General features: G+C 49.6%; 1 protein-coding gene across 7 annotated transcripts; it reads right to left on the reverse strand.

Moving 5' to 3' along the window:
- Nucleotides 1-2,613: 2,613 nt before the first annotated feature.
- On the reverse strand, nt 2,614-24,558 carry A4GALT (alpha 1,4-galactosyltransferase (P1PK blood group)). Of its 7 annotated transcripts, none has more exons than XM_074375647.1 (4): nt 24,294-24,558; nt 22,500-22,558; nt 5,809-5,964; nt 2,614-4,475 (listed from the first exon to the last, which is right to left on the reverse strand). In XM_074375647.1, the coding sequence occupies exons 3-4, from the start codon at nt 5,811-5,813 to the stop codon at nt 3,368-3,370; spliced, it is 1,113 nt and encodes a 370-aa protein (XP_074231748.1). In that variant the 5' UTR covers nt 5,814-5,964; nt 22,500-22,558; nt 24,294-24,558; the 3' UTR covers nt 2,614-3,367. The 7 variants fall into 7 exon arrangements, with proteins under 7 accessions (XP_074231748.1, XP_074231744.1, XP_074231743.1 ...); XM_074375643.1 differs by having other exon boundaries at nt 24,394-24,490; XM_074375642.1 differs by lacking the exon at nt 22,500-22,558 and having other exon boundaries at nt 24,394-24,538.
- Between the last annotated feature and the right edge of the window lie 1,193 nt (nt 24,559-25,751).

Raw genomic sequence — 25,751 nt, forward strand, 5'->3', positions numbered from 1 at the left:
AATCCGGCCAGGGCAGAGGAACCCAGGGAAGGCTCCGGCCTTTGGTCTGTGGGTGCTGCACAGGCAGGCGAGGAGTCCAAGCTCCCACTCAGGCTGGCACTGGCGCCATCTCAAGCACCCTCAGCCAGCCTCCTTCCTGCCTGAGCTTGTTCCTCAGGACAGCTGAGGCCTGGGTTCAAATCCCAGCACTTGCTGAGCCTGTTCCCCGGATAGAAATGGGGGTGTATTCTGTATAATATGTTCCATGCCAGGCACCATGCTGGCTCATCTAATATCTTGTCACAACCAGGCTAGGAAGTGGGTACCATCCATCTCCTCTTCGTAAGAGGCCACAGGCACAGCTCTGACCAGGGCACACAGGCCAGGAGGCAGGAAAAGGTAATCTTTGGGCTCCCCTGCCCTGCCTGGGGCTTTAGGATGGTTCCTCCCAGCCCAGAGGAGGCACAAGAACATAGCACCAGGCCAGGCGAGGCTGGCGTCCTCAAGGCTGGGGTTAAGCGCAGCAGGGGGCACCTTCTGGCCTCATGGCTTGGTGATGAATCAGCCTTTCTCCTGTTACCTCGGCGCTGCCCGCACCCATCCTCCAGCCTCTATTCCCCAGGATGCTGCTGTTATTTCTGGCCAGCTGGTCCTGATTGGTTTACAACTTGCTGCATTAAGAGGCTGGGCATGGGGTGGGGCAGCCTTAGTGAGGGGCAGGCTCAGCGAGGGACAGCCCACAGCCATCCTGGCCATTGCATGGAGGGTCCTTACTAGAATGTGGAAGAGAAAAAGTCAACCCCAATCTCGGTGCCCCCTCTCCATACCCCTCTGCCCACTTTCTCAGAGACAAGGATGCCAGGAGAATATGAGAGTTCTCCCATTCTTGGAGGGCCCTGCCTGGTATGATGTAAGGAGGCTCTGGGGCCAAAGCTGCCTCCCTGACCTCATTTCCAGGTCGAGGTCCTCTGAGAAGGCCTGGAAACGTTCGGCCAGCCCTCCTACAGAGCTGGCTGCAGCTGCTCTGGCTTGGCCAGGTCCTCTGGGTTAGACAATGTCCAGGGTGTCCGGGAGCCCAAAGATCTCTAACTGATGCTCCCAGAGAGAGAGGGTTTAGAGCTGGTCCCTCTGGGCCTTCAGCTCTACATGGACTGACGGGAACTTCTTGAGGTCTCTGCAAAGCTACATGGATGTCCCCTGGCTAGGAGCCCCTTGGGAATGACTCTGAGAGAGGTTTGACATGGATCTGGCCTTCAAGATCTTTTGGGGGACAGACCAAGAATTCAACGGTCATGGAGGTTGCCTAGAAGCTGTGGGACTGGGGTAGGGGTGGCGGCGGGCAGTCAGGGAAGGCTTCCTCGAGGGGACATCAGCCTCATGGGAAGGAACAGGAGTTTGTTGGTGAAGATGGTGGGAAGGCACTGCAGGCAGCAGCAAAGGCATAGAGTAGCAACCTGTGGCCATCAGAGTGGGGAGGAGAGCCAAGAATGTGGTTTAGTGTCCAGGAAGGCAATGCTCAAGGCTGGAGAGGGAGGCAGGGCCAGATTATGGAGGGCCTTGAATGCTGGGCCCAGGAGTTAGGCTTCGGTGTCTAGGCAACAGGAAGCCATGGAAGAGTTTAGGGCAAGGGAGTGAGGTGTCTGTTTCATCTCTGCATGCTGCCTAGTAGGCACTCGCTATATGACGTCCAAATGACTAGTAAAACCGTGCTTCACCCGAAGAAGTCATCCCACTTGCTTAACTATATACCATTGTATATATTTCTATTATTAAAATAAAATCTACTCATTCTAAAACAATTTTAAAAGATAGGTGAAGTGATGTTGTGGTTGGAGAAATAATTGAAACAACATTCATTGTTTTCATCAAAAACATCACCTGCTCTTGAATACCGCTGGAGCCAGGGGTCTCACCTCCTTACCAGGCTTCCCAAGATCTACTGCCGGCAGAATCCAGAGGCCTCTAAACACCTCTCCCCTTGGCTTCCAAACTGTAGCCGGCTGAGTCCCAGGGGCCCTGACAGCATCCCCGGTCCCACAGGAAGGGTTTGTCCCGCCCGGCCGAAATGCCCAGCTCATACCGGCAGCTTCCTTCCTCCCCACAAACAAGCTGGAGCCTTGCCCTGTGGGGAGCAGATTTTCCTCTGGCCCAGCCCTGGGGCTGCCAACATGGCACTTCTGTCTCTCCTAGGTTCTTAGCCAGATGGCCCGGGTGAGGCAGGAGGGACCCCACAGGCCCTCACACCTCCCTTGGGCCTCCTCTAAGTTTGATGGCAGCATGCCCCCACCCTGGTGGTGGGCTCATTTGGCTCAGTTCAGGGTAAAACAGATTCGGGCTCATTATGGGGTGGGGGTGGGGGTGCCAGTGGGACCCAACTGAGGCTGTTTGTGAGCCTTGAAAAGTGAGGTGGGAAAGTGGGCTTCTCCCATTTCCCACCGCAGCTGCTCTCTGGCACCAGCACCAGGGCTGTGAGCCTGCCCAGCGGCCAGGTCCCCAGGCCCCTCTGACCTTGGCAGGTCGTGTGACCTCAGACAAGTCACCACCACTACCAGCCTCAGCTGCTTCCCCAGCTGCAGAGTGGGGCTGACAAGGGCTGTGCGAGTGAATGCATTTCATAAACCAAAAAGCACTAGATGTCAGTGAGTCACTTTTATTGTATTTATTATTCTCCTGTGTTTATCACAGGCACAGTAGGGAGTGATTTCTTTAAAATGCTTTTCCTGAGCCAGAAGAACTCCAGCCCCTATGCCCACAAGCAGGCAGCTGGCACATGTCACTCTTGCAACATCTCTAGAAAGAAGGATGGGGTGGGTAGGCAGGGTTTCTCCCAAATTGCTCCCGGGGCCGGCTCTGCCCGCCTTGGCCCCTCTGAAAAAGAAACCAAACCCCCCAAAGCTCCCCCCCCCTTGGGCTCATGAGGCTGGCTTTGCTTCCCCACTCCTGCACAAGCTGCCTCCTCTCCCCACTCTCTACCCTCTTTCCTTGGGCTTTGTGCTCCCCTCATGGGCACTTCAGCCCCAACCTGCCTGCTTTCCATTCTGCCCTGGAAGATGCTTTCATGTTCACTGGGCTTGCCTGTTGTCTATAAGACTCCAGTTGATTCTGGCTGAGCACCTTACCCCCACCACTAGTCACCTGTACCCTGTGACAGTGCACTGGCCTAGGGACTGTCCCACCAGCCTCACATAAGCCTGAAGGGAGCAGATCCCAGGGCCTGCAGCACGTCCTCCAGTAACACCTCTTGGGCTGACAGTTTTCTGCCCCAAATCCTGGGCTGCAGCAGCTCAGGCCTCCCTCTCCTGAGCCCTCCCATCTCGCCTCCCCAGGAAGGGTGGCCGAGAGCCCTTCTCCAGGATGCTAGGTGGGGGAAGGTGGCCTGGCAAGCCCTTCACAAGTACATCTTCATGGCCTCATGCGTCGTGGGGCAGTAGCGGGAGTGGAGCTGGGCCAGCAGCGCCCTGGACGTGGCCTCGAAGCTAGTGCCCTGGCTCTTCTTGTTCCACACGTGGACAGCGTAGGTGGCATTGAGCAGCCGGGACAGCTCCTCGGGGGTGATATCTTCAAAGTACTTCTTCCAGTTCTGCCAGGGGATGGGGTAGAACGCCTCACAGGGCAGGGTGGTGACGCCGCGGCAGAAGTGGCTCTCGCCCAGGCTGCGGATGGAGCACCACTTCTTGAAGACCCGCGTGAGCAGCTGCGGGCCCTGGTGGCCCCAGATCCAGCCGTTGTAGTGGGCCACGAAGTCACGCATGCACAGCGCCATGAACTCATGGTGGCGCTCGAAGGCCAGGAAGGCGCCATTGAGGACGTAGCGGGACTGGGTGCCCAATGCATTGGTCAGGTTCCTCAGGTTCTTGAGGACGATGAAGTCCGTGTCCAGGTAGATGCCTCCAAACTTCCACAGGAGCGCAATCCTGGAGGCATCGGAGAGCACGGGCAGCAGGTAGGGCTCCCACCGCTGCCGCACAGCTGCGTACCAGGCTGCCAGGGGCGTGTCCCGGAACAGCTCCTCCAGGTCCAGTGGGAGGATCCGCACGTTGGGGAAGCAGCCCAGCAGCGAGAGGCCCAGGTGCCGGGGTAGGGAGGCGTTCCCGCCAGGCAGCCCCTTCATCAGGACCACCACCCGCGACTCGGGGTGGGTCCGGGCTGCTGACTCCACTGAGCACATGAACAGGAAGTTGGGGTTGGTCTGGTCAGAAGTCTCCAGGAAGAAGATGTTGCCTGGAGGTGGGGTTCCAGAGGCTGGTGTGGGGGGCACCAAGTGGGGGCAGGGGATATCGGCAGGCAGGTTGGAGAAATGTCCTTGGCCCCTGGGCTCTCCCACGATGTGCCAGTAGATCATGACGGAGACAAAAACCATGAACTTGAAGCTGATGATAAACAGGGTGCAGACCCGCTGTCTTGGGGCGCCCCGGAGCAGCCACAGCAGCCAGTCGGGGGGCCTGGACAGCATCTCCCCAGGTGATGTCAGGAGCCTCCAGCAGGAACTGGCTGGTCTGCAAGAGACGAGCACCACACTCAGGCAGGCTGCTGGCATCCCCAACCCAAGAAACACACCCCACAAACACCAGCCACGGCTCACACCGGCTTCTAGAGCCCGCAGACCTGCCAGCTGCCTGCTCAAAGCCCCATCTCCTCACCTGCAAAATGGGAGCACTGGGCCATGGGCTAAGATGTACGCAGAGTCCGACATTCTGTGACATACCTGTGAGTTCCCCATGGACTGGGCCAGTGCCACCTACAATGTGCGGCCAACACAGGCCCAGGGCAGGGTCTGGCACGTGCCAGGGCTGTCAGAGATCATGCCGTTGCCACGTGGCACACAGGCCTCTCTTCCTGGCAAGGCCTGTCCCACTCAAACTGCCAGGCTGGCGGCCTATGATTTGAGGCCCATTCAGTTCCACAAACCAGGCCTGGAGGTGGTCCAAGAGGAAGGACAGCCAGCAGCCATGGGCACTTCCAGCCGGAGGCCTGGAGCTCTAGGGGCCTGGGCGACGGCAGGCAAGCTTGCTCAGAAGCAGGATGGGTGGCACATGGGCATGCCGCTGGATCCCGAAACCCTTGGCCTGGACACAGCAGGATCTCCTGGGCCTCTGGCTGCCCCAGTCCCTGACTAGAAGGGAAAGGGATGGGGAGTTTGTGCTATATATAGTCTGTGACCTTGACTAGTACTGTTGCCCTTGGACCCTCGCTCTTTTGTGGTGCCCACATTGGAACATTCTTGGGTGCCCTCGAGGTGGGACTGTGTGGGACCCCAGGTCTGCCTGAACCAGCTGGACAGTAATAGCATGTCATATATATTAATTAATTAATCACTTACAGCCACCCTGTAGGGGGGAATCATCACCCTCACTTTACATGTGAGGAGGCTGAGGCACAAAGAAGTCCTGTAATTCATGCAGAATCCCCTGGCCAGGGTCAGGGTTTGAACCCAGGCCACCTGGCTCCAAAGTCTGTGCTCTCAGCACTGCACCATCCTCGCCGGCAGAGAGGCGGTGCGAGTTGTGACTGTGCCTGGCACTGGACCCAGTGTACGCTGACCTGGACAGTTCTCACTATTAACAGAATCCTGGTCACCATTACTGTCCTGAATCCAACCCCCTCTGGCCCTCAGTAACCTCAGGGGCAGCTGCATTGTTCCCACTCTGAGGCCTGGAAGTTTGGGTGTCAAGTGGAGGGGGACCGAAAGCAGCCTGGGGGCCAAGGGGAGCTGGAGTAAACCCCTCCCCAGGACAGAGGGGTCTCGTGGCCTGAGGGAGGTGCTGGGAGCCTTGAGTTGCTCAGTTGGGCCCCGCCCTCCCTGAGGCTGAGGCAGGGAACTGCACTCACGTCATGCACCAGAAACTGACCAGCCTGGATGGCCCATGGCGGCGAGGTGAGGATCTGGGCGGCCCGGCTGGCCTCCTGGAGACACGCCCTGGCTCAGCAGCCAACCTTCTCTGCCAACACGGTCCTTCCACATGCTCTCCACGCCCACAAACCCATCTGCAAAAGATGGTGAGAGACAGTGAGGCCCGTTCCCCAGCCACACAGGCCGGGCAGGCTGGCCTGGGGCCCACATGCTCATTATTCCTCTCTCTGCCCCTCAGGGAACAGGCTTGAGAGAAGAGAAGACTTAGGCGCAGCCCTGCCCTGGAGGAACGCTCAGCCTGAGGGGAGACCATTTGGAAAGAGACAAGGATGATAAACTCGAGGATGGCTGAAATGGAGCAAAGGGGCCAGCGGAGGGGAGAAAACGGCTTCCTGGGAGAGGTGACACAGGATGAGAAGGGAGTTAGCCAGACGGACCTCCACAAGCAACATGGGGACCTGCACACCTCTCTCCCCAGTGCCCGGCTCAGTGCCTGGTACACAGTAGGCACCCAGGAAATGGACACACTGATTCACTCACTCAGCAGCCAGAGGGGTGCTTTAAAAACACGTCATGTCAGGTTGCCCCTCTGCTCAGACCCTGAGTGATGTGGGAGGCCCAGATCCACCAGGTGCTGTGAGTCCCCACACCCCGACCCCCCACCCACTTCTCTCCCCATCACCGCCTGGCCTCCTCCCCCGTCCTCAAGCCCACCACCCAACACTGCCATCTCAGGGCCTCCACACCTGCTGTTCTCCCTGCTTTGTCTCCCTCCTGCAGGTGTTCACACTGTTCATTCCCTCACCTCCCTCTCATCTTCACTCAGAAATCATCTTCCCATGGGGCCTTCCCTGGCCCCGCTAAAATTCCAACTCCCTATCACTTCATAGCCTCCCACTCAAGTTTATTCTTCCTAGTACTTATTCTAACAAACATACTGTACGGTGTTTGCACTCACTTGTTTTGATTACTTATTTGGAACATAACCCTATGAGGACAGGTATTTTTCTGTGTTTTGTTCAGCATCTAGAATAGTGCCTGGCTCTTGGTATGGAGTAAATAAAAATTGAGTGAGTGAGTGACTGGATGAGTAAAGGAGGAAGTGAGTGAATGAAGGAGCAAATCGATGAGTGAGATCAGTGAGTGACCAGGGAATTGATGAATGAAGAAACGAATGAGTAGGCAAACCATTGAGTGATGAAATGAGCCAATGAGCGTGTGAGTGAGGACACTGGGGGTCAGAGGTAGGGTGAGCTGCCTGGGACCCCCCAGAAGGGGTCGTGAGTGGTAGAGCTGTGATGTAAACCAAGAACCCCATGTTCCCCTGGCCCTGGTTTTCCCCTGCAGGGAGAGAGGCTATTTCTGTCCTGAGTATTTTTAATCCACTGTGAACCACATTGATGAGTGCAGACAAGCAGATGGAGCGAGGCCCTGGCTGCTCAGGGCCCGTGGCGCTGGGATGAGCTGGCTTCCCTTGATGTGGGGGCGGTATGAGCCTGCTGAGGATGTGCCCTTGCTGGCCATGGATGAAGGTGCCAGACATGAGCAGCACCATATTTGGTGCCAGAGCCTGAGACCTGGGAATAGGAACTGTGTATGGGGCTAAGCTGGCCACAGCCCAATACCCGTGTGATCTCAGGCCTAAAGCATGCTCGTGGTCCCCTGGATGGGCCTCACAGCCATAGTCCAAGTCCTGGCTTCTGTCAGTGGAGCCTGGCACATTGTTGCCACCTCCTCCTGTCTCCCTGCCTACCACTTCCAGCCCTGGGCTGGGGAGATATTCCCAGTTAGCACTTAACTGTGGTCATATCCCTGCTCTAAGACCTTCTGTGGCTCCCCGTGTCCCTATGATCCAACTTGGGCAGGAAGTGAGGATAGGAAGTGCAGGGCTGGTGGAGACAGGGGGCTGAAGGTCTGACCAGACCCCTGTTGGCCCGGCCCCCAGCACCAGTTCTGCGGACCCCGCCTCGGGAGCACAGGTATCAGGGGCCAGGTTCAGGTGCCTAGAAAAGGCTCCCCTTCCCGGCGCTTATCACCCTTCCATGGCCTGCACCCACCTCTGCCCCCACAGTGGGGGCACTCCACCTCTGACCCTCTCTGGGCTTCTGCGTCCAGCCCATGGCAGGAGAGAAGGGTTATAAGTCCCCTGGGGAGATGGGGTGGCCTTCGGGTAGTTTTGCTCGCCCAGCATCCATTCCCACTTCTGATCACAGCACCCCAATTTCCTTTGGGGAACCACCCCTGCCCCACAGACTTTACTCCCTAGCTCTGGGGGTGGGCACGTGATTCAGGTCTGGCTGATGACTGTGCGGCATCCCCGGCCACAGCGACCAGCCCCAAGCTCTACTCTCAGAGCCTGAAGGTGCTGGGACTGCCAGTGACCTGTCCGCCAGGAGAGGACACGCGTAGGACCAGGTGAACATGGGACAGAACTCTCTGGCACTTCCTGGGTTTAGGGGCCTCAGACGACCCCAAATGAGAGACAACCCGGCCCAATCTCTCACGCTTGCCCCATGCCAAGAAGAAACCGGGATTCATTATGTGCTGGGAGATATGGGGCTGGGAACCCAGTGGGGGATGCAGTGGGTGACAGAGGAGAGTTCGCTGCATTCTTCTGCTTCATGAGGAAGCAAGCAACTAACGGGGTCCGGAGGCCCTGGCCCAGCTCCAGCTGGGGTCAGTGAGGGGTGCCAACTACCAGTGAGGGGTGCCGGTATTATTCCAGCTAATCCCAGTCTCTGCTCCCTTGTTTAACTTTCAGAAAAAGTAACTGACTCATCCGAGTGGCCATAGCTGGCGGCACCGGGCTGGTGTCTGCTTCCAGGGCGGCCCAGCCCTGCTCGACCTGCTGTGTGACCTTAAGCAAGTCACTTTCCTTTTCTGGGCCTCAGATTCCTTCTGCACGATGGGGAAGGGAGAGCAGGACTAACCAAATGTTCCAACTGTGGGGACACAGGGCATGTGCTGATCAACCTCCTTGATAAGTTAACATCTAAGAGATACCTGAGGCTACGTGCTGAGGGACCCAGGGGAAGGTGACCTGGCTGGGAAGTGGAGTATAGAATTCAACCCCACTTCCCTCCAGACAGTTTCTGATCTGCCACTAATAGGCTATGTGACGTTGGGCCTGTGCCTGTCCCATACCTTCTTCATCAATAAAATTGGGGTGGGGGGGCTCTTTGGTCTTAGAACTCAGACCCTCCCAGGTGTGAAAAATCATACCTGGAACTTCCAAACTCTGCTTGGAGGGTCTGCTGTCCAGTCCTCCCATCAAGCGCACGCTGACTCTTTCAGGGCGTAAATAAATACACGAAGTCTACTCAAGAAGTAAGAGTGACAGGTACTAGAAGGCAGCGATCCTTATAAAAATAGCTGTTTTCAGACCAGAAGTTACAAAATGTTCCTTCTCCAAAGGCTGCAAGGTATTCCAAAGACAGAAGTCAAGTAGACAGAGGCCTGCTCTTTGGGGGATATTACAAACAGAAAAGTTAGAGAGGTGGAGACCTCTATTTCCAATAGGAATAAGGCAGATTCTTAGTTCGGAATCTTCCCTCTTCCATTGATGTCAGACAGAGCAACAGGGGAAGGAAAAAATAAACCACAAGCTACAGCTTTAGGGAAACCAGGAGCAGGAAAAACCCATAAACCTCAAGTCACATGTTAAGAGTGGCACAAAGCACCTGAGGCCAGCAGACACGGCAGTGAGGGGGGAGAATGGGGTGCAGGGGGCACCCAGTAGCATAAGATCGCAGAAATCACCACCTCTAAAAGGAAGATGAACATGTTAGGAGACAGGAGCTGGGAGCTGAATGAACCAGGAGGGGTCAAGGTTGGAGGCAGTGGCCCCTTGAGCCAGGTTGGGTCCTGAGAGGCAACAGCAGAGTAGATTCAGAGGAAGGCCACAGTTTAAAGGAACAGTCCCTTCCCGTGAAGACAGAGGAGGGAGCCTTTCAGCAAAGAAATCTAGAGAACTATCCTGGCCTTTCTCCTAGTTTCCACCAAAACCTCCTGTTAGTTGCTGGTCCAGGAAAATTCAACTAATTCAAATAGAGGGGAAAAAATTGTTAAAGGAATAAACACAACATCCGTACAAAGATGCTACATGAATAAAAAGAGAGGAACACTGATGTTCTCTTATGTATAAAGACGATTCCACCATAAAAATATTGCCATAAAACAAATAAAAATTATAATCCAAAATTACAGCACAAATTTAAAAAGAAACAAATAAATAAAAAACCTTGAGAAAAGTAACCCCAGCCTGAAGGAAGACCAAAGGGTAGAAATATAAGAACTGGAGAAGAAATGGATAGAAAAAATGATGGCAAGACATGAAGATGATAGCTGACAACTGACAGATCTCAGGAAAAAACTGTAAGAAAAAGACAAAAACATTTCAGAAATGAAGACCGAACTACAAGAAATACAAGGGAGACAGACTCCATGCCAAATACCGTAAGAGCTTTGGCACAGCTAAGGATACTATCAGCAAAATGAAAAGACAACCTACAGAATGGGAGACAATATTTGCAATGATGAGACCAACAAGGGACCAATTTCCAAAATATACAAACAGCTCATACACCTTAATATCAAGAAAACAGGCAGCCCAACCAAAAAATGGGCAGAGGACATCTTCCCAAAGAAGACATACAGATGGCCAACAAGCACATGAAAAGATGATCAACATCACTAATTAACCGTTAGAGAAATGCAAATTAAAACTACAATAAGGAATCACCTCATACCAGTCAGAATGGCCATTGTTAAAGAGTCTTCAAACAATAAATGCTGGAGAGGGTGTGGAGAAAAAGGAACCCTCTGATACTGTTGGTGGGAATGTAATTTGGTCCAGCCACTACGGAAAACAGTATGGAGATTCCTTAAAAAATTAAAAACAGACCTACCATATGATCCAGAAATCCCATTCCTGGGCACATATCCAGAGAAAAATATAATTTGAGAAGACCCATACACCCCAGTGTTCACAGGAGCACTATTTACAATAGCCAAGACATGGAAACAACCCAAAGTCATCCACTGACAGATGACTGGATAAAGAAGATATGGTATATATATGATGGAAGACTACTCAATCATAAAAAGAATAAAATAATGCCATTTGCAGAAACATGGATGGACCTGGAGATTGTCATTATAAGTGAAGTAAGCCAGAAAGAGAAAGAAAAATGCCATATGATATTGCTTATATGGGTAACTTAAAAAAAAAAAAAAAAAAAAAAAAGACACAAATGTACTTATCTACAAGACAGAAACAGACTCAGAGAAAGACTCACAGACATAGGGAACAAACTCATGGTTATCAGGGGATATAGTGGGTAGGAAGGGATAAATTGGAAATTCAAAAACTGCACCTCTTGGGGAATGATGGAAATGTTAGCTGTCTTGATTGTAGTCGTGGTTTTATTGGCGTAGACATCTATCAAAATTCATCAAATTGTACATCTAAAATATGTGTAGTTTACTGTACAGGAACCATATCACAGTAAAGGTGTTAAAAAATAAAAATAAATACAGTAAGAGATATAGAGATTAAAATGAGAAAAGTGAACAAAATCAAACAGCAATAATCAAAGAGAACAAAGAACTCAAGAAAATGAACAAAGAGAAGATACGTAAAGGAGATCCAACAAGGGTATAACTGGAGTTTCCAAAGAAGAAAACTAGAACAATTGACCAGAAGAAATACTTAAAATTACAATTCAGGAAAAATTTCCTGAAATAATGGAAGGCCTGATTTCATGAATTGTAAAGGTACCCCATGCCCTAGAGAACAGTGACCCAGAATGGTGAATCCCAAGACACATTCTAATAAAATGACGAGAACTTTAAAGACATAAAAATAAATCTTTGGGCAGCTACACAAAAAGATGAAGCCATATGAAGGAAAGAGGATCAGGCTTGGGTCAGATTTCTCAGCAGATCTTCAATGACAGAAGATAGTAGAGCAACACCCACAGGATCCTTAAGTTAAGAAAGTTTTGAGCTAAAGATGAATAAATGGTTGTCCCTTGGTATTCACTTGGGAAATTAGTTCCTGGGCCCCCGCAGCTACCAAAATCCATAGATGCTCAAGTCCATGATATAAAATGGCGTAATATTTGCATATAAGCTAGGCACGTCTTCCCGTATACTCTAAATCTTCTCTAGATTATTTATAATACCTAATACAATGAAAATGCTGTGTAAATAGTTGCTGGTCTGCAGCAAATTCAAGCTTTGCTTTTTGGAACTTTCTGGAATTTTTTTTTTCTTTTAATATTTTCCATCCATGGTTGGTTGAATCTGTAGATGTGTAACTCATAGATACACAGCGTACAGCCAAGCTGTTCTTTTAAATATAAAGGTCACATAGCAATAGTTTCTAAGTATGAGGTAGCTTAAATGATATTGTTCCGATGAGGAAAACTGAGGAAGAAACACAGCCAACCAAATGGTGCCTGGAACAACTTCAGTAACAGGACCGAATATATTTGACTTGAGCTCGCCTCCCTCACTACTCCCCTCCCCCTCTCCCCAAAAGAGGTAGGAATAAGGATGACAGAATGGAATGACAACGTTATCTAGTCAGACAATGTAAAAATGATACAACTAAACAAAAAATTGGTAGGCCAGGCTGAAAGAAGGTGGAAAACAGAACAACTCAGTGGTGGCCTCATCTTTCATTGCTAGGGGTAAAAGCTAAAATATCAAGTAGTCAAAGTTCAAGCATATTTAAAGTACAAAGGTGACAGTGAGAAGGGTAATACTACCCAATTTTGTTGCATCTAATAAGATGCATCTTTATGCTACATGCTGCTAAAAAATGAAAATGCTGCCTAAGTGATGTCGCTTTCCTTCCTTGTTATGCAGAATTTTTATTTTGCAAGAATGTTTTGGTCAGATTTTTAAAGCACCAATCATGCCTCTGTGCATACATAAAAAGGAAAATAAGTGAAATAAATTGAGCAAGATGTTCCTGAAACTTCACCACACATAAAACCTGATTCTTCTGAATGACTTCAACTCAGTGTCACCGATGTCTGTTTTCCTACATGGTACCATCAAGTCCATTTTATATAACACACTTGAGCATCTGAGAATTTTGGTAGCCAGAGGAGTCCTGAAACCAATTCTTAAAAGAGTGCTTCACTCTTGTCTCCAGAATTTTCTTCCAAGTTGTGGACACCTCTTCAGGTTTGCATGTCATTGTATAAACAGACAGCAGCAACACAAGAACACCATCTGACCAAGAGCTTCTAGAGGCACTGGGATGGAAAGAATATATGCCTTAATCACTCAACACAGTACCAGCTGAAATGGGGTGGTGACAAGAGAAGGGGGAGGATGAAGAAGAAACAAGTTAAATTTATTGTTTTTCATAGAAAAGAAATAGATATCATCTAAAGAAAGAAGGAACTGAGAGTATTACATAAAAGATAAATATAAATGTAGCCACTAGAACAAATATACAAGCTTTCCTAAATATCAGGACTAATTTTTTTAAAAAAGCAAAGAAAACAGACCATACAGTAAAAGAATAAAGGATATAGTCCTCTCAAATGCACCAAGACATATTTACGTACATACGTACACAATATGACTGAACAGATAACAGACATCTGTCTTATCGATAAATATAAATAGACTTAACTCACTTATCTTTACAAAGAGAAAGATTTTTAGTTTCAATCCGAAGTAAAACCCAACTCTATCCTGTATTCAAGACACATACATCAAAAAAGTGGTTTAGAATGGTTAAAAGTAAAAGAATGAGCAAAGGTTTAAAGATAAATATGAACAAAAACAAAGCTGAGGCCATGACCTTCATATCAGACAACAGAATTGAAAACAAACATCACTAAGTGAGCCAGAGAAGGACCATTTGTAATGCTAAATGGTGTAATTCACAATCACCAAGAACACTGCAGCAATTTTCAGGAAGATGAAATTACAGGGATATTAGGATAACTAGATTGAAACACACTAATAACAGATTTTAATTTACCTCTCTCAGCCCAAGACCCAAGTAGATCAAACATATATGAGAATTCCGAAGACCTAAATAAAATAATCAGAAGGTACTAGGCTGCGTCAAACTCTCCATCCTAATCATAGATAATGCACTTAAAAAACAAATTGAATTACAGTCAGTTACAATGTGTCAGTTTCTGATGTACAGCACAAAGTCCCAGTCTTGTATATACATACATATATTCCTTTTTATATTCTTTTTCATTAAAGGTTCTTACAAGATAGTGAATATAGTTCCCTGCTGCACTTTCTTTTGAAGAGCTGATGAAACATTTGTGAAAATTAAAAACCTCAACAATATCCAAAAATATAAAAAAATAGATATTTTATAATCATAAGGCCATATGATTAAAAGTTAATTTAAGTCAGGAAATTAAAAGGGAAAACACAATTTAATTTGTAGGATTTCTAGAAAACAACCATAATCAAACTATCATGAATCTAAATCTATAGGCTACAGCTGCAGAAATAATCAGAAGACTATTTATAGCCTCCAATACATGTGACAAGTAAAACAGGACAGATAACAATAAAGAAAGAAAACACCAGTCTAAAAATGTTTAAAAAAAAAAAAACCCCATAAAATAAATAGAAAGAATAAGGAAAGAATTAAGAAAGATTAAAGCAGATATAAACTAAGAAACAGATAAGCAGTAGAACTAAGAAATAAGGCCAAAAGCTGGCTCTCTGGAAAAAAATTCAATAAATATATATAAATCACCATTAGCCTAATTAAGAAAAAAGGGGAGTAAAAGGAACAGGATAAAGCATCCTATGCAAACTAAGAAATGCCAAATGGGAAAGTTACCAAAGAAGTAGAGGAAAACTTTTTCTTTTTAATCAAAAGAGAGTACTTTGCAAATAAAATTTAAAACCTGAAAAAAATAATTTCTAGACGAATGTAATATATCAAGACTGTTCCCAGAACAGACAGTCTGGACAGGCCAACTTTCACATAAGAAATAGAATTATAAAAGATCAATAAGAAATAAAAGCAACAGGGCAAGACATTTTTAGAGGGGAATCTCGCAAACTTAAATAACAGAAAATTCCAATGCTTTTAAAACTGTTCAATAGTAAAATATGAGAAGGAAAACTTAAAAGAAATTTAAAATATAACATAGATACCAAAACCTGACAAAGATTGCACAAGATACCCTACTGACTGATATCACTTATGAATATTATTGTAAAAATCAAATAACTAGAATAAAACAAATAACTAGAACTCAGCAGCACATTAAAAGAATGAAGCATCAAAACCAAGTGGGATTTATTCCTGGAATGCAAGGATGGCTCAATATAAGTCTATCATTAATATAATTTATCATATTCAAGATTCAAGGAGAAAAATCTTACTGTCATCCTCAAAAAATGCTAATAAAGCACTTGACAAAACTTCCAACGCCCTTTCTGGATAAATTAGGAATCAATGGATACTTTCTTAACAAAATTATATATATCAACATCAAAGCCAGGAGCCAGCTTCATACTCTGGGGAGCATGCGTACACAGCTTCATATGTGACAGAACTCCTGTTGAAGACAGGAAAAAGACAAAGGTGCCCAGCACCATCGTGGACACTGAAGCAATTCGGCAAGAAAAAGAAACTAGAGATATAAAAATTGAATAGAAAAAGTTAAAACTACTGCTATTGTCATATGGTACTAATGTATACCTGGGGAAGTCAAGAGAAACCACTGAAAAGCTACTACTAATAAAAAGAAATACTGGTATAGATATGCATGCCTGGGACACTGTGCTGGACATGAGAAATTGATACATTGTAACTGACTACATTTCAATTTTAAAAAAAGAGAGAAAAAAGTATAAAAAAATACTGTAAGATGGTGGGACACACACACACACACACACACACAGAAATATAAACAACAAGCAGTTACAAGCAGAAGATGAAAGGAAAGGAAAAGACGCCCACTTACAACCACCACCACCACAATACTTGGGGTTACACTTGACAAAATATGTTCAATATTCATGTGAGGAAAATTTCAAAGCCACTGAAAGCACAAACTAAACTTGAACAAATAGAAAAGCTGTCTTATGTTTTTGGAAAGAAGATTCAGCCTCATAAAGATGTAGATTTTCTTTAAGCCCATTTATAAATTGCATGGGATTCTGGAATTAGACAAATTGATTCTAAAGTTCATCTTGAAATATAAACAAGCAAGAATCTACAGGAAAACTTTGAGAAGGAGGCGCACACGAGGAAGAACTAGTCTTTTAGACATTAAAATATATTATAAAGCCCCAATAATTAAAAATACGTAGTCTTAGCATATGAACAGACAGGGTAATGAAACAAAATAAATCACAGAAATAATATGGTTCTTGCATATCCAATAAAGGCAGCCTCTCCAATCAGTAAAGCAAAAAAAAAAAAAAAGATCTTTTAATACAGGTGTTGGGCAAGTGGAATAGCCACTAGGGAAAAAAATCAGCTGGGTTCATATCTTAGAACACGCCCCAGGATAAACTCTCAATGTAAAATAATAAACGTTTAGAACAAAACATCGGTGAATTCCTTTATAACCTTAGAGTTGGGAAGGTTTTCTTAAATATGTGTGAAATCCAGAAGCCATTAAAAAAAAAAAAAGATGAATAAACCTGACTCCTTGAAAGAACAAACTTCTCCACATCCTTCCTGCAAACACCAAGAAAGTCAAAGTACCAGTGACAACCTGGGATAACTTCTGTGCCTCTCAGATCCCCAGTCTAATTTTTCTACATATAAAGAGATCCCACACATCAAGGAGAAAAAACCCAAGAGTCCAAAAGAAAATGGTCCAAGGACAGTTCACACACACGCAAAACAGGTAAGCAAGATCAGGGAGCTTTTTGTAGGTAAGAGAAACGCAAGTCAAAATACTCAGATAGCATCTCTCACCTGTCAGATGGGCAAGAATCCAAAACTTTGACAACACATTCTTCTGGCAAGGCTGTGAGGAAACGGGCACTCCATATACTGCTGGTAGGCAGGCCAAATGGTCCTGCGCATACAGTTACCCTTTCACCACGCAAGCCCACTCTGAATTTATCCTACAGATAAGTGATATTTGTACCAGTCACAGGTTTGTTGGCAATTGCAAATGACTGGAAACAACCCAAGGTCTTTCTTGAAGGGACTGATTAAATACACAGTGACACTGACACACATGGAAAACAGCAGCAGCTCCCAGAGGGCAGGGCCCAAGGCCACTCACTGTCTCGTCCCCCGTGGCCAGCACAGACCCTAGCACATAATAGGTGCTCAGTACATATTTTCTGAATGAATAAATGATCCCTAAACTGCCCAGAAAGTCAAGATCAAATGTGGTAAGCAGCCCAGGGCAGTGGCATCTGCAAACTGTAAACCCTGAGTGGATGCAGATTACAAAGGTTAAGAAAGTGTAACTGGTGTGTCTTGCCTCACCATCCTGAGGGTACAAAATAAGGTCACATGCTGTAACCTTCATATTAAAATACCTGGGTGTTCACCAGTCCCAGGAGAGAAAAGGTGACCTTCCCAATACTGCTCAGCTGAAGAAACGCAGGAGCAGGACTTGCCCCCAGGGATGTCTGCCCCTAAGTCTCAGACCCTCCTTTCTTCGGAGGGTCAAGGCCATCTCGCCCTCCCTCCCAGTCAGTCCAGCTCTGTAGTAGAGCCTGGGCTTGGTTTCTCAGGAGCAGGGTGAAGTCACCCTCCTTGAGCTTTCTGCTCAGCTGAGGGAGCTGTAAGTCACCATGAGTCTGGACACCCACACATTTGCTCTCAGGGAAACTGGACTGGGAGGTGGGGTGACGCTTTATACAGAATGGTTAGGGATGGTCTCTCTGAAAAGCTGACATTTGTGCAGCAACTGGAAGGAAATGAGGGCACAAGCCATATGGATATCTGGGGGAAGTGTGTCCAGGGAGGGAAATCAGTAAGTGCAAAGGCCCTGGGGCATGTGTGCCTGAGGTGTTGATGGATCAGCTGGGAGGATGAAGGTACCAGGAGAGGAGACAGGACAGATAAGGGGACACTGGGCCATGGGGGGCCCTTGAGGGACACTGGAGGATTGGATTGCTGATTGGGAGGGGGTGCCATTGAGAGATTTTGAGGAGGAAAGGGCTACCAGGTGACTTACGATTTAAAGAAATCTTTAAGATCTGGCTGCATTTTGAGACTGAACCACAGGGGACGTGTGGCAACAAGAAAGCAGTTATGAGGCTGTTGTGATAATCCAGGGAGGGAGGTGCAGGGCAGAGAAATAGGGGGAGAGCCCCTCTCTGAACAGACCCCCCACCACCACCACTCCCTCATTGGTGCCACGGCCACAGCCCAGATCAGCTCTCTCCATCTCGCTGTCTCTTTGTCCTGGGACCAACCACCTCAGCCTCCTCTCCCTGGCTTACTGCCTCAGCTCCAAGCAGGCTCCCAGACCCCACATTGCTGAGGCCTTGTGGGCACTTCCCTTCAGCCCTGCCCCTCTCCAGGCCCAAGACTTCCAGACCAGCCAAGCTGACATCCACTGTATTGCTCAAACCATCAGGCTCCGGGAATTCCAGGTTTCTGCATCATGCTAATTTCTCTTCCAGAATGTCCTTCCATGCTCCCCTGCCCAGGAACTTCCTAACCATAAGAGGAGGGAAGTTTGCTGTCTGCCAAGAACACACCACATGTCAGGTGCCCTACGAGGCATTGCTCGTCCTTCACCTTACTGTGTCTTCAAGTCCACCACGGTGGCCCCTTTTATAGACAGAAAACTAATGTGCAGAGGAAAGGTGCTGCTTGGCTAGTAAAGGTGGGAGGCAGGATTTGCACACAGGTATGTCTGTCCCCAAGTCTCAGACCCTCCTTCCTCAGTCTGCTCTGACCTAGGTGAGTAGAGCAGCCACCTCCAGAAGGTCACCTGGATTTTGTCCCAGTGGACTGGGTCCCCATTGCTGCATACACTGGCACACGGTAGGAGTTCGTGGCTACCTTCCAAAGGTGTGTGTGTGTGTGTATGTGCATTTCACCCACAGCCTAGACCCGGGCAGACCTTCAGAGCCCCAGGGTGAGTCCTATGGGGAATGACTAAGGTGAATTTGGCCTTGGAGTGAACTGGGATCAGAGGAAAGTGGGCACTGTGTCAGACACTGTCCACCCTGCCTGAGACTCTAAATGGCATTAAATTAGGGAGGGCCTGGCACACAGCAGGCACATCATAAATGTGTGCTCACCAGATGAGTGGGGAGGGGTGAAGGTGAGCTGTCACAATACCCTCCATGCCTTTGCAAATGATGGTGAAAACCTTAAAGCAAAACCAACTCCTCCCTATTGCTCAAGCCCACCAGCTCTGGGAATTCCAAGTTTCCGAAACATGTGCTTCCCTCTTCCAAAATGTCCCTCCACCTTCCCCTGCCCGGCAACCTCCTAACCACAATAGGTAAGATAAATTGCCATTTGCTAAGTATCCACCAAAATGCTGTTGTGGTTTTCTTCATACCTCTGACTGTTGTCTATGTATTTCCACGATGTATATGCAGACAGAGCACAGCTGGCGGGGCTGCCTGCTCCCAGTCTTACGAGGGCTGACGTGTATTTGCAGGTTTGGGGAGATGTCCAGTCCCCACCCCGCAGTGACACCTCCTGCTTTGCTCTCTGTCTTGTAGACAGTGTGGAGCCACTGAAGATGAGGCGAGGGCATGTGACGTGTCAGCATTTTGCTTTATTCTTCCCAGTCCTTCCCAGTGTGATACCCACGCCCCCACTCACAGAGCGGTGTTTACACAGAACCGCGGGCAGGAGACGCACAAAAGGCGATCCTATTACACACACTGTTCTATGCCTCATTTTATTTTTCACTGAAAAATACACAGGGGCCCTGTAGCTGCACTACCAGACCCATTTCCTAAAACTCATCGGACTGGATGCTTGCAATGACTTGTAAATCACACCTGAATAAAATTGTTTGGAAATATACGCGATGTCCTTCATAGTATGTCTATAAACTCAGCTCTACACCCTGACTTTCTGGGGCTACATTGGACCTTGTCACCCGGCAGTGCCATCCTTCATTTCACCTTGTTCCCATCTTGGCTCCTGGAAACGTGACTTCTGTCTTCTGGCTTACATGGACAATACCCATGGTGAGCATCTTAGCACTTACATCTTTGAACACATCCTTAATGACTTCCATAGGACTGGTTCCTAGAAATGCACCCCCTGGGTCAAAGGAAATGTAATTTAAGGTTTTAGATACAGATCCCTCACTTGTGTCCAGAAGGGTTTAGCAGGAAGGGTACAGCTCAGTGGTAGAGCATGTATTTAGCATTTACGAGGTCCTGGGTTCAATCCCCAGTACCTCCATTAAAATAATAAATAAATAAACAAACAAACAAATAAATAAATAAAAACCTAATTACCTCCCCCCTAAATTAATTAATAATTAAAAAAAGAAGGGTTCAAAGGCATCCAAAAGGCCCAAGTTTTCTCCATGTCAGGACGGGCTCACCTTCCCATCCTCGTCACAGGAAGGGTTGGATGTGGTTGAGTCAACATTTATTAAAAGCTCCCTGGCAGGCATGGGGTCATTTTGGTTTAATAATAACAATAGTGTATCTTTTCTGAGGGCTTACCACACACAGCCATTAGTCAAAGCAGGTTTCATTCAGTAACTGGTTTAATTCTCCCAATAGCTATGTGTGGCAGGTCCTCTCGTTATGAACTACAGTTTAAGAGTTGAGGAAACGGAGGCACAGCTGGGATTCAAACACCCTCTGCCAGGTGAAAGGAGTCTGCCTGCAGTCCCGCCAAGTTCGTCAGGGCTCAGGTCAGGCAGGCCACTGCGGCCGGGGGCTCAGATCCCACTGCGGTCAAGAAGAGGCTCTTGACTCTGAGTCTCAGTCTCCTGATCTGTAAAGCGGGAATGACAGCACAGGATGGCCCAGAGGGTAAAACAGATCAGGTAACACTGTCTGGCACCTAGCAGAGGTTCAGCCGATGGAAGCCCGCCCTCGACCCAGGGGGACTGCCTTGGAGACCGGCAGGAAGAAGCAAATAAAAATTACACACAACTGTAGGGTCAGGGGGGAGGCTGTCTGGGCTCTGTATCTGGGACAATGGCTTCTGCTCTTTCAAATCAAGCCTGTTCACGGAATGTGAAGACCACTTTGCCGGTTGTACTGTCACGTGACTGTCCACCTAGCAACTCAGACTTTGCACAGGTGTGATATCCAGAAGGCTGTGTGCTCCTGCTGGAGTTGGCTCCTGCTCCAGTGTGGGCACAGGGGAGGGTGTGCGGCACCGGCCAGGAAGGGAAGGGGCTCTCCTAGTCCTTTGGCTGACTCTGTGGAGCTGGAAGCTCCGGACTCACTGGTTTCTGTCCAGAGGGAAGACAAACAGAGGCAGACAGGAGAGGAAGGGACACTCACTCACCAAGTGAGAGAGAGTAAGATGGACACTGCTTCCTGATGCCTACTGGAGATGGAGGCTCAGAGAGGAAAGTGATTCCCAGAGGCCTGCCGTTAGTGCTGGGGGAGCCAGCCCTGCCACTCATCACCTGACTGACCCTAAGCAAGGCACTTCCCCACCCTCTGGAGTCTGTCAGTGGAGGGTGATAAACACCTGCTACCTCCCAGGGAAGCAGGGAGAGCTCAAGGGAATGAGGCTGGCAAACAGCACAGGGAGCTGGGGACCCAGGTCCAGAACACTCTCTCCACTGTGAAGATCAAAGCCAATTCATAAGGTGCCCTCCCAGCGCCCTCCCTCACGCCTCCTGTCCTCACCAGCTCAGAAGGTCCTTCTGGACCAGTTCCAGACCCCTCCTACCTCCTGCATCCTCTGGGACCTCATTCTATTAGCCTGCCCTTCCTTCTCTGGGGGAGTGGGGAGCTGCAGCCACTCCTTTTTCTGGCTCTTTCCCATCAGCTTAAAAATGCAGCCAAGTCTCCCTTATCGAAAAGCACACACACAGATAAAGTAAAATAAAAATTAAAAATGCACTCCTCAAATACACACACCATCACGCAACAAAAATAAAGCCAAATGATAACCTGGGAGAAGATCTTTGCTGCAAAGAGACCAGACAAGGGGCAAATATCTCACTGATGAGCTCAAACAAATAACTAAGAGACACACAAAGATCCTAGATGTTCACACTCTTTGACCCAGTATTTCCAGGAAATAACGAGAAATGCACATTCACAGCCGGAGGAAGTACGCAATGGTACAGGCCCTCTGGAGAGCCAGCTGGCTGGCTCTAGGTGTGACCATTTTAGAGGTTCATATGCACTGACCACCAGGTAATTCCATTCCAGAAAAAAATCTGGCAGTGTATAAGTTTATGTATAAACTCCATGTAATATAATCTAAAAGAGCCAAATATTTTTTAAAAATCCCAAACCTAAATGTCAAATGAGATCCAATAACTAAATATGATGTAACAATACCTAAGCATTGAAAAATATTAAAAAATAATGTTTGAGAAAGGTGAGGAATTTGAAACATTTATATGGACAAGATATTTAAATATGTACCAAAGTGATTTTTAAAAAGCCTGACAAAAAAGTAAATTTTAACAATAGTTATTCCCAAGCAACGTGAATATGGAATTTCTTTCTCCTTCTTTCTGTTAATTCATTCAAGCAAAATATCGTGAACACCTACTCTGTGTCAGGTTGGGCACTGGGCTTCAGGCAAGTTTCCTCCCTCCAGGATCTTCCAATCTGGAGAGCAGATGTGAGACAATGAAATGCAGGTCAACCAACAGGAGTCGAGGACACACCTAGAAGGTACCTGGCGGGGGGGTGGGGGGGGGGGGAAATGCATTCCAGAGAGCACAGCCTGCACAGCTTGGGTGGCCAGGTGGAAGGTGGAGCCATCCCCTAACCCAGCTGGAAGTGCAGCAGCTGGGGGAAGGGGTTGGGGGAGGGATTTTGGGAGCTGCTGGCTCAGACAGATTCAGTGATGGGGTGGGTCACAACTTCCTGATGTTCTGAGTAAGTCACCTTGAAAGATTCTGCCAACCCTGCACACACTGGGGACGTGGGACCCTCGCACTCACCGGGAGCAAGCCCACTAGCCCAGGCAGCTGCAGGGCTTCGATGGGTACAAGGAAACAAAACACATTTTAAAGAATTTCCACTTCGGAGTTTGTTCTCTAATACTGAGACGCCCTAGCAGACAAGCAGGGACAGGCACCCAATGCAATAGCAATGTGTCTGGGAGAAGACTGAACAATGGATGGGGTTCCATCTTGATTCTCCTTTTCTTTTTTATTTGGGCCTGATTTGCAGACTCTCCTAGAGGACCTCGCTGTGGGAACACGGAGTGCAGGCATGGGCATGGAGGGGATAGTCCTGGCCAGCCTGGGCCCTGCTTCGTCACCCTGGGCAGGGTGGCTCCCCCTTCTTTGGGAGGAGGTAACAAAGGGGAAGTCCTTGGGCAACTGGAGAAGTTGGGGAGGGGCAGGGAGCCAGAATGGGTGCACCGCAGTGCTCCAGGGTGTTCTGATGAAGGGCTTCCAGAGACCCCAAGGGGCTTTCACAGAGCAGTCACTCAGTATTTGGAGGAGACAGAAAGGGTGTCCTGAACCTGAGAAAGGATGGGGGTAGGGGAGGTGGCTTTTAACCCTCTCAGAGCTATTGGCTCAGCTGAGTCCGGCAAGGAGGTGGGACCTTCTCCCCGCAGGTGTCAGATTCTGAAACTGAGGCCAGGAGACTCCCCTAGCAGGAAGGGCAGTGGACTCAGAGTGGACCTCCCAGCCAGAGCCTCTCCCAAGCACACCGCAGCTCCCACTCGGACTCAACTTTCCCATCCGGAGAAGAGAGAGGGAGAGAAGCACGCCGGAGAGGGGGTGGTCTGCGGATCAGGACCCTGACAGGGAGTGCTTGGGCCCGACTTTCCCCACTTCCCAGGTCGGACCCACGCAGCCCCTCCACCTGGAGGCCCTTCCTTCCCCCTTCTCCGCACGTCCAAAGCCTCCGCACCCCTAGAGGCCCAGGGGACGCCTCCAGCCCCGGCGGTCTCCCCTTCAGCCGGCCGCTCCCCACCTCTCTCCCCAGCCGCGTTCCCTCCGGGGCCAGGAGCGAGCGGAGCCGGCGGCGAGGCGGCCCGAGGCGATTCCATGCCCCTCAGGGCGGAGCGCCTCGCGCCAGGGCGCCGCGCGGGCAGGGGGAGCCCGCACTCGGGCTTCTTGCCCCCACGGCCCCTCTCTCCCACTGCGGGGGCCGGGCCCGGGCGGGGCTGCCCCGAGGGCTCCGGGGCCGGGCGCGCTCTCCCCACTGCGGGCCGGGCTCCCGGTCCAGCCACTGCGCTCAACTTCGGGCGAATCTGGGGAGGAGGCGGCGGCGGCGGCCAGGGGACCAGCGCGCCCAGCTGGCGCGCACACAAACGTCCCTCCGGAACAGGTGGCCCAGGCGGGCGGCGACCAAGCCCTCCCCGCTCCTCCGCAGCCCCTACCCCTTCCTTCTCGGAGCGCCTCTCCCCACCGGTGCCCCGGGCACCCCAGGTCCGCGTCCCAGAGCTCGCCCAGCTGCACCCTCGGCGCGGGCCCCCGTACCTCCGGCTCCCGCTGCTCCGGGCGGAGGACAACCGGGCCCCGCGGGCCGGCGCGCGGGCGGCGAGGAGGCGGGAGGGCAGAGGGAGCCCTGCGGGAGGCAGCGCCGCCTCTCCGGCCCGGGGCGTGGTCAGCGCCGTCCCGCCCCGCCCCTCCGCTCCGGGGTCCCTGATCCCCCGGCCCGCGAGTCCTCACCGCTCCCGGCGCCCGCCAGGCGCTGGACCATCACCAGCCCGCGGGCTAACAGGTATGAAACGCTCCCCGGGCCTCCCTGCCGCCTACTCTACAGATTTATAATCCCATTCCCCCCAATTAACAGATGAGAAAAATGAGGCTCAGGGGGTTAAGTAACTTCAGCTTCAAGCAACTGAGAAGGCACAGTATCAGTATTTGAGCTGGGCCTGCTTGAGGCCACTGTACCCCCTCCCCCCAACACAGCGTGACCCGTGCTAAGCGTTTTGCCTGCATCACCCAGTGTTTTACCCTCACAACCTTCGCTGCTTTGTCCTTTCCCCTCTCACTCTCCTCCTGGTCCACTGCAAACTTGCTGTTTGTCCTCACTTCCTCCTCACCCATCAGCTGATGACCAGAGCCCAGGCTTCTGGGGAAAATGCAAACACTTTATCCCAGCCCCAGGAACAGTCTGGCACTTAATAGATGCCAGATAATTATCCTTTGAATGAACGAATCAAAAAGAAATGCCCACTAGCTTCCACCACGTATCTGTCCACCACCTGAGATGGCTCCCAACCTCCCCTTCCCTCTGGGGACCAGGCTGAACTGGCCCAGCTGGCCTGGAAGCCCCCTCCACTTGTCCACAAGATCTCACCCTTCAAGCCAACACTGACCCAGTGATTCTGCCTTCTCTCCCCTCTCCCCAGTCATTCCCATCAATTCACATGCTGTTACCTCTCCTACCCTAAAACTAAAACAAGAGAGTGGGGGAAAAACCCTCTTATGACCCTTCCATCCTCTCCAGCTACTGCTGCCTCACTTTCCCCCTTCTCTTTACAGCAAAAATCCTCCAAGAGTTGTTCTTTCAGGCTGCCTGCAGCCTCTCTTCTCTCCTTCTCCTTTAAAACCCATCTAATCAGGCTCTCGCCCCTCTCCCCACCAATCCCCCAAATCTGTCATTTTGGGTCCCTAGTGATGTCCATGTTACTGGATCCAATCCTGAGTCTCCGTCCTTGTCTTACTGGTCCCTCTAGCAGTATTTGTCACTGCTGCCCACTCCCTCTTCTCTGAAGCATCTTCCTCTCAGGGCTTCTTAGACACCACACTTGCCTGGTTCTCCTCCTCTTCCTTGGTGACCTCCCCATTCTCCTTTGCAGCAGCGCACCCCTACCCCACCCCAAACTTCT

Source organism: Camelus bactrianus, chromosome 12, assembly GCF_048773025.1.
Source record: "Camelus bactrianus isolate YW-2024 breed Bactrian camel chromosome 12, ASM4877302v1, whole genome shotgun sequence".
In the NCBI taxonomy this organism is placed as follows: Eukaryota; Metazoa; Chordata; class Mammalia; order Artiodactyla; family Camelidae; genus Camelus; species Camelus bactrianus.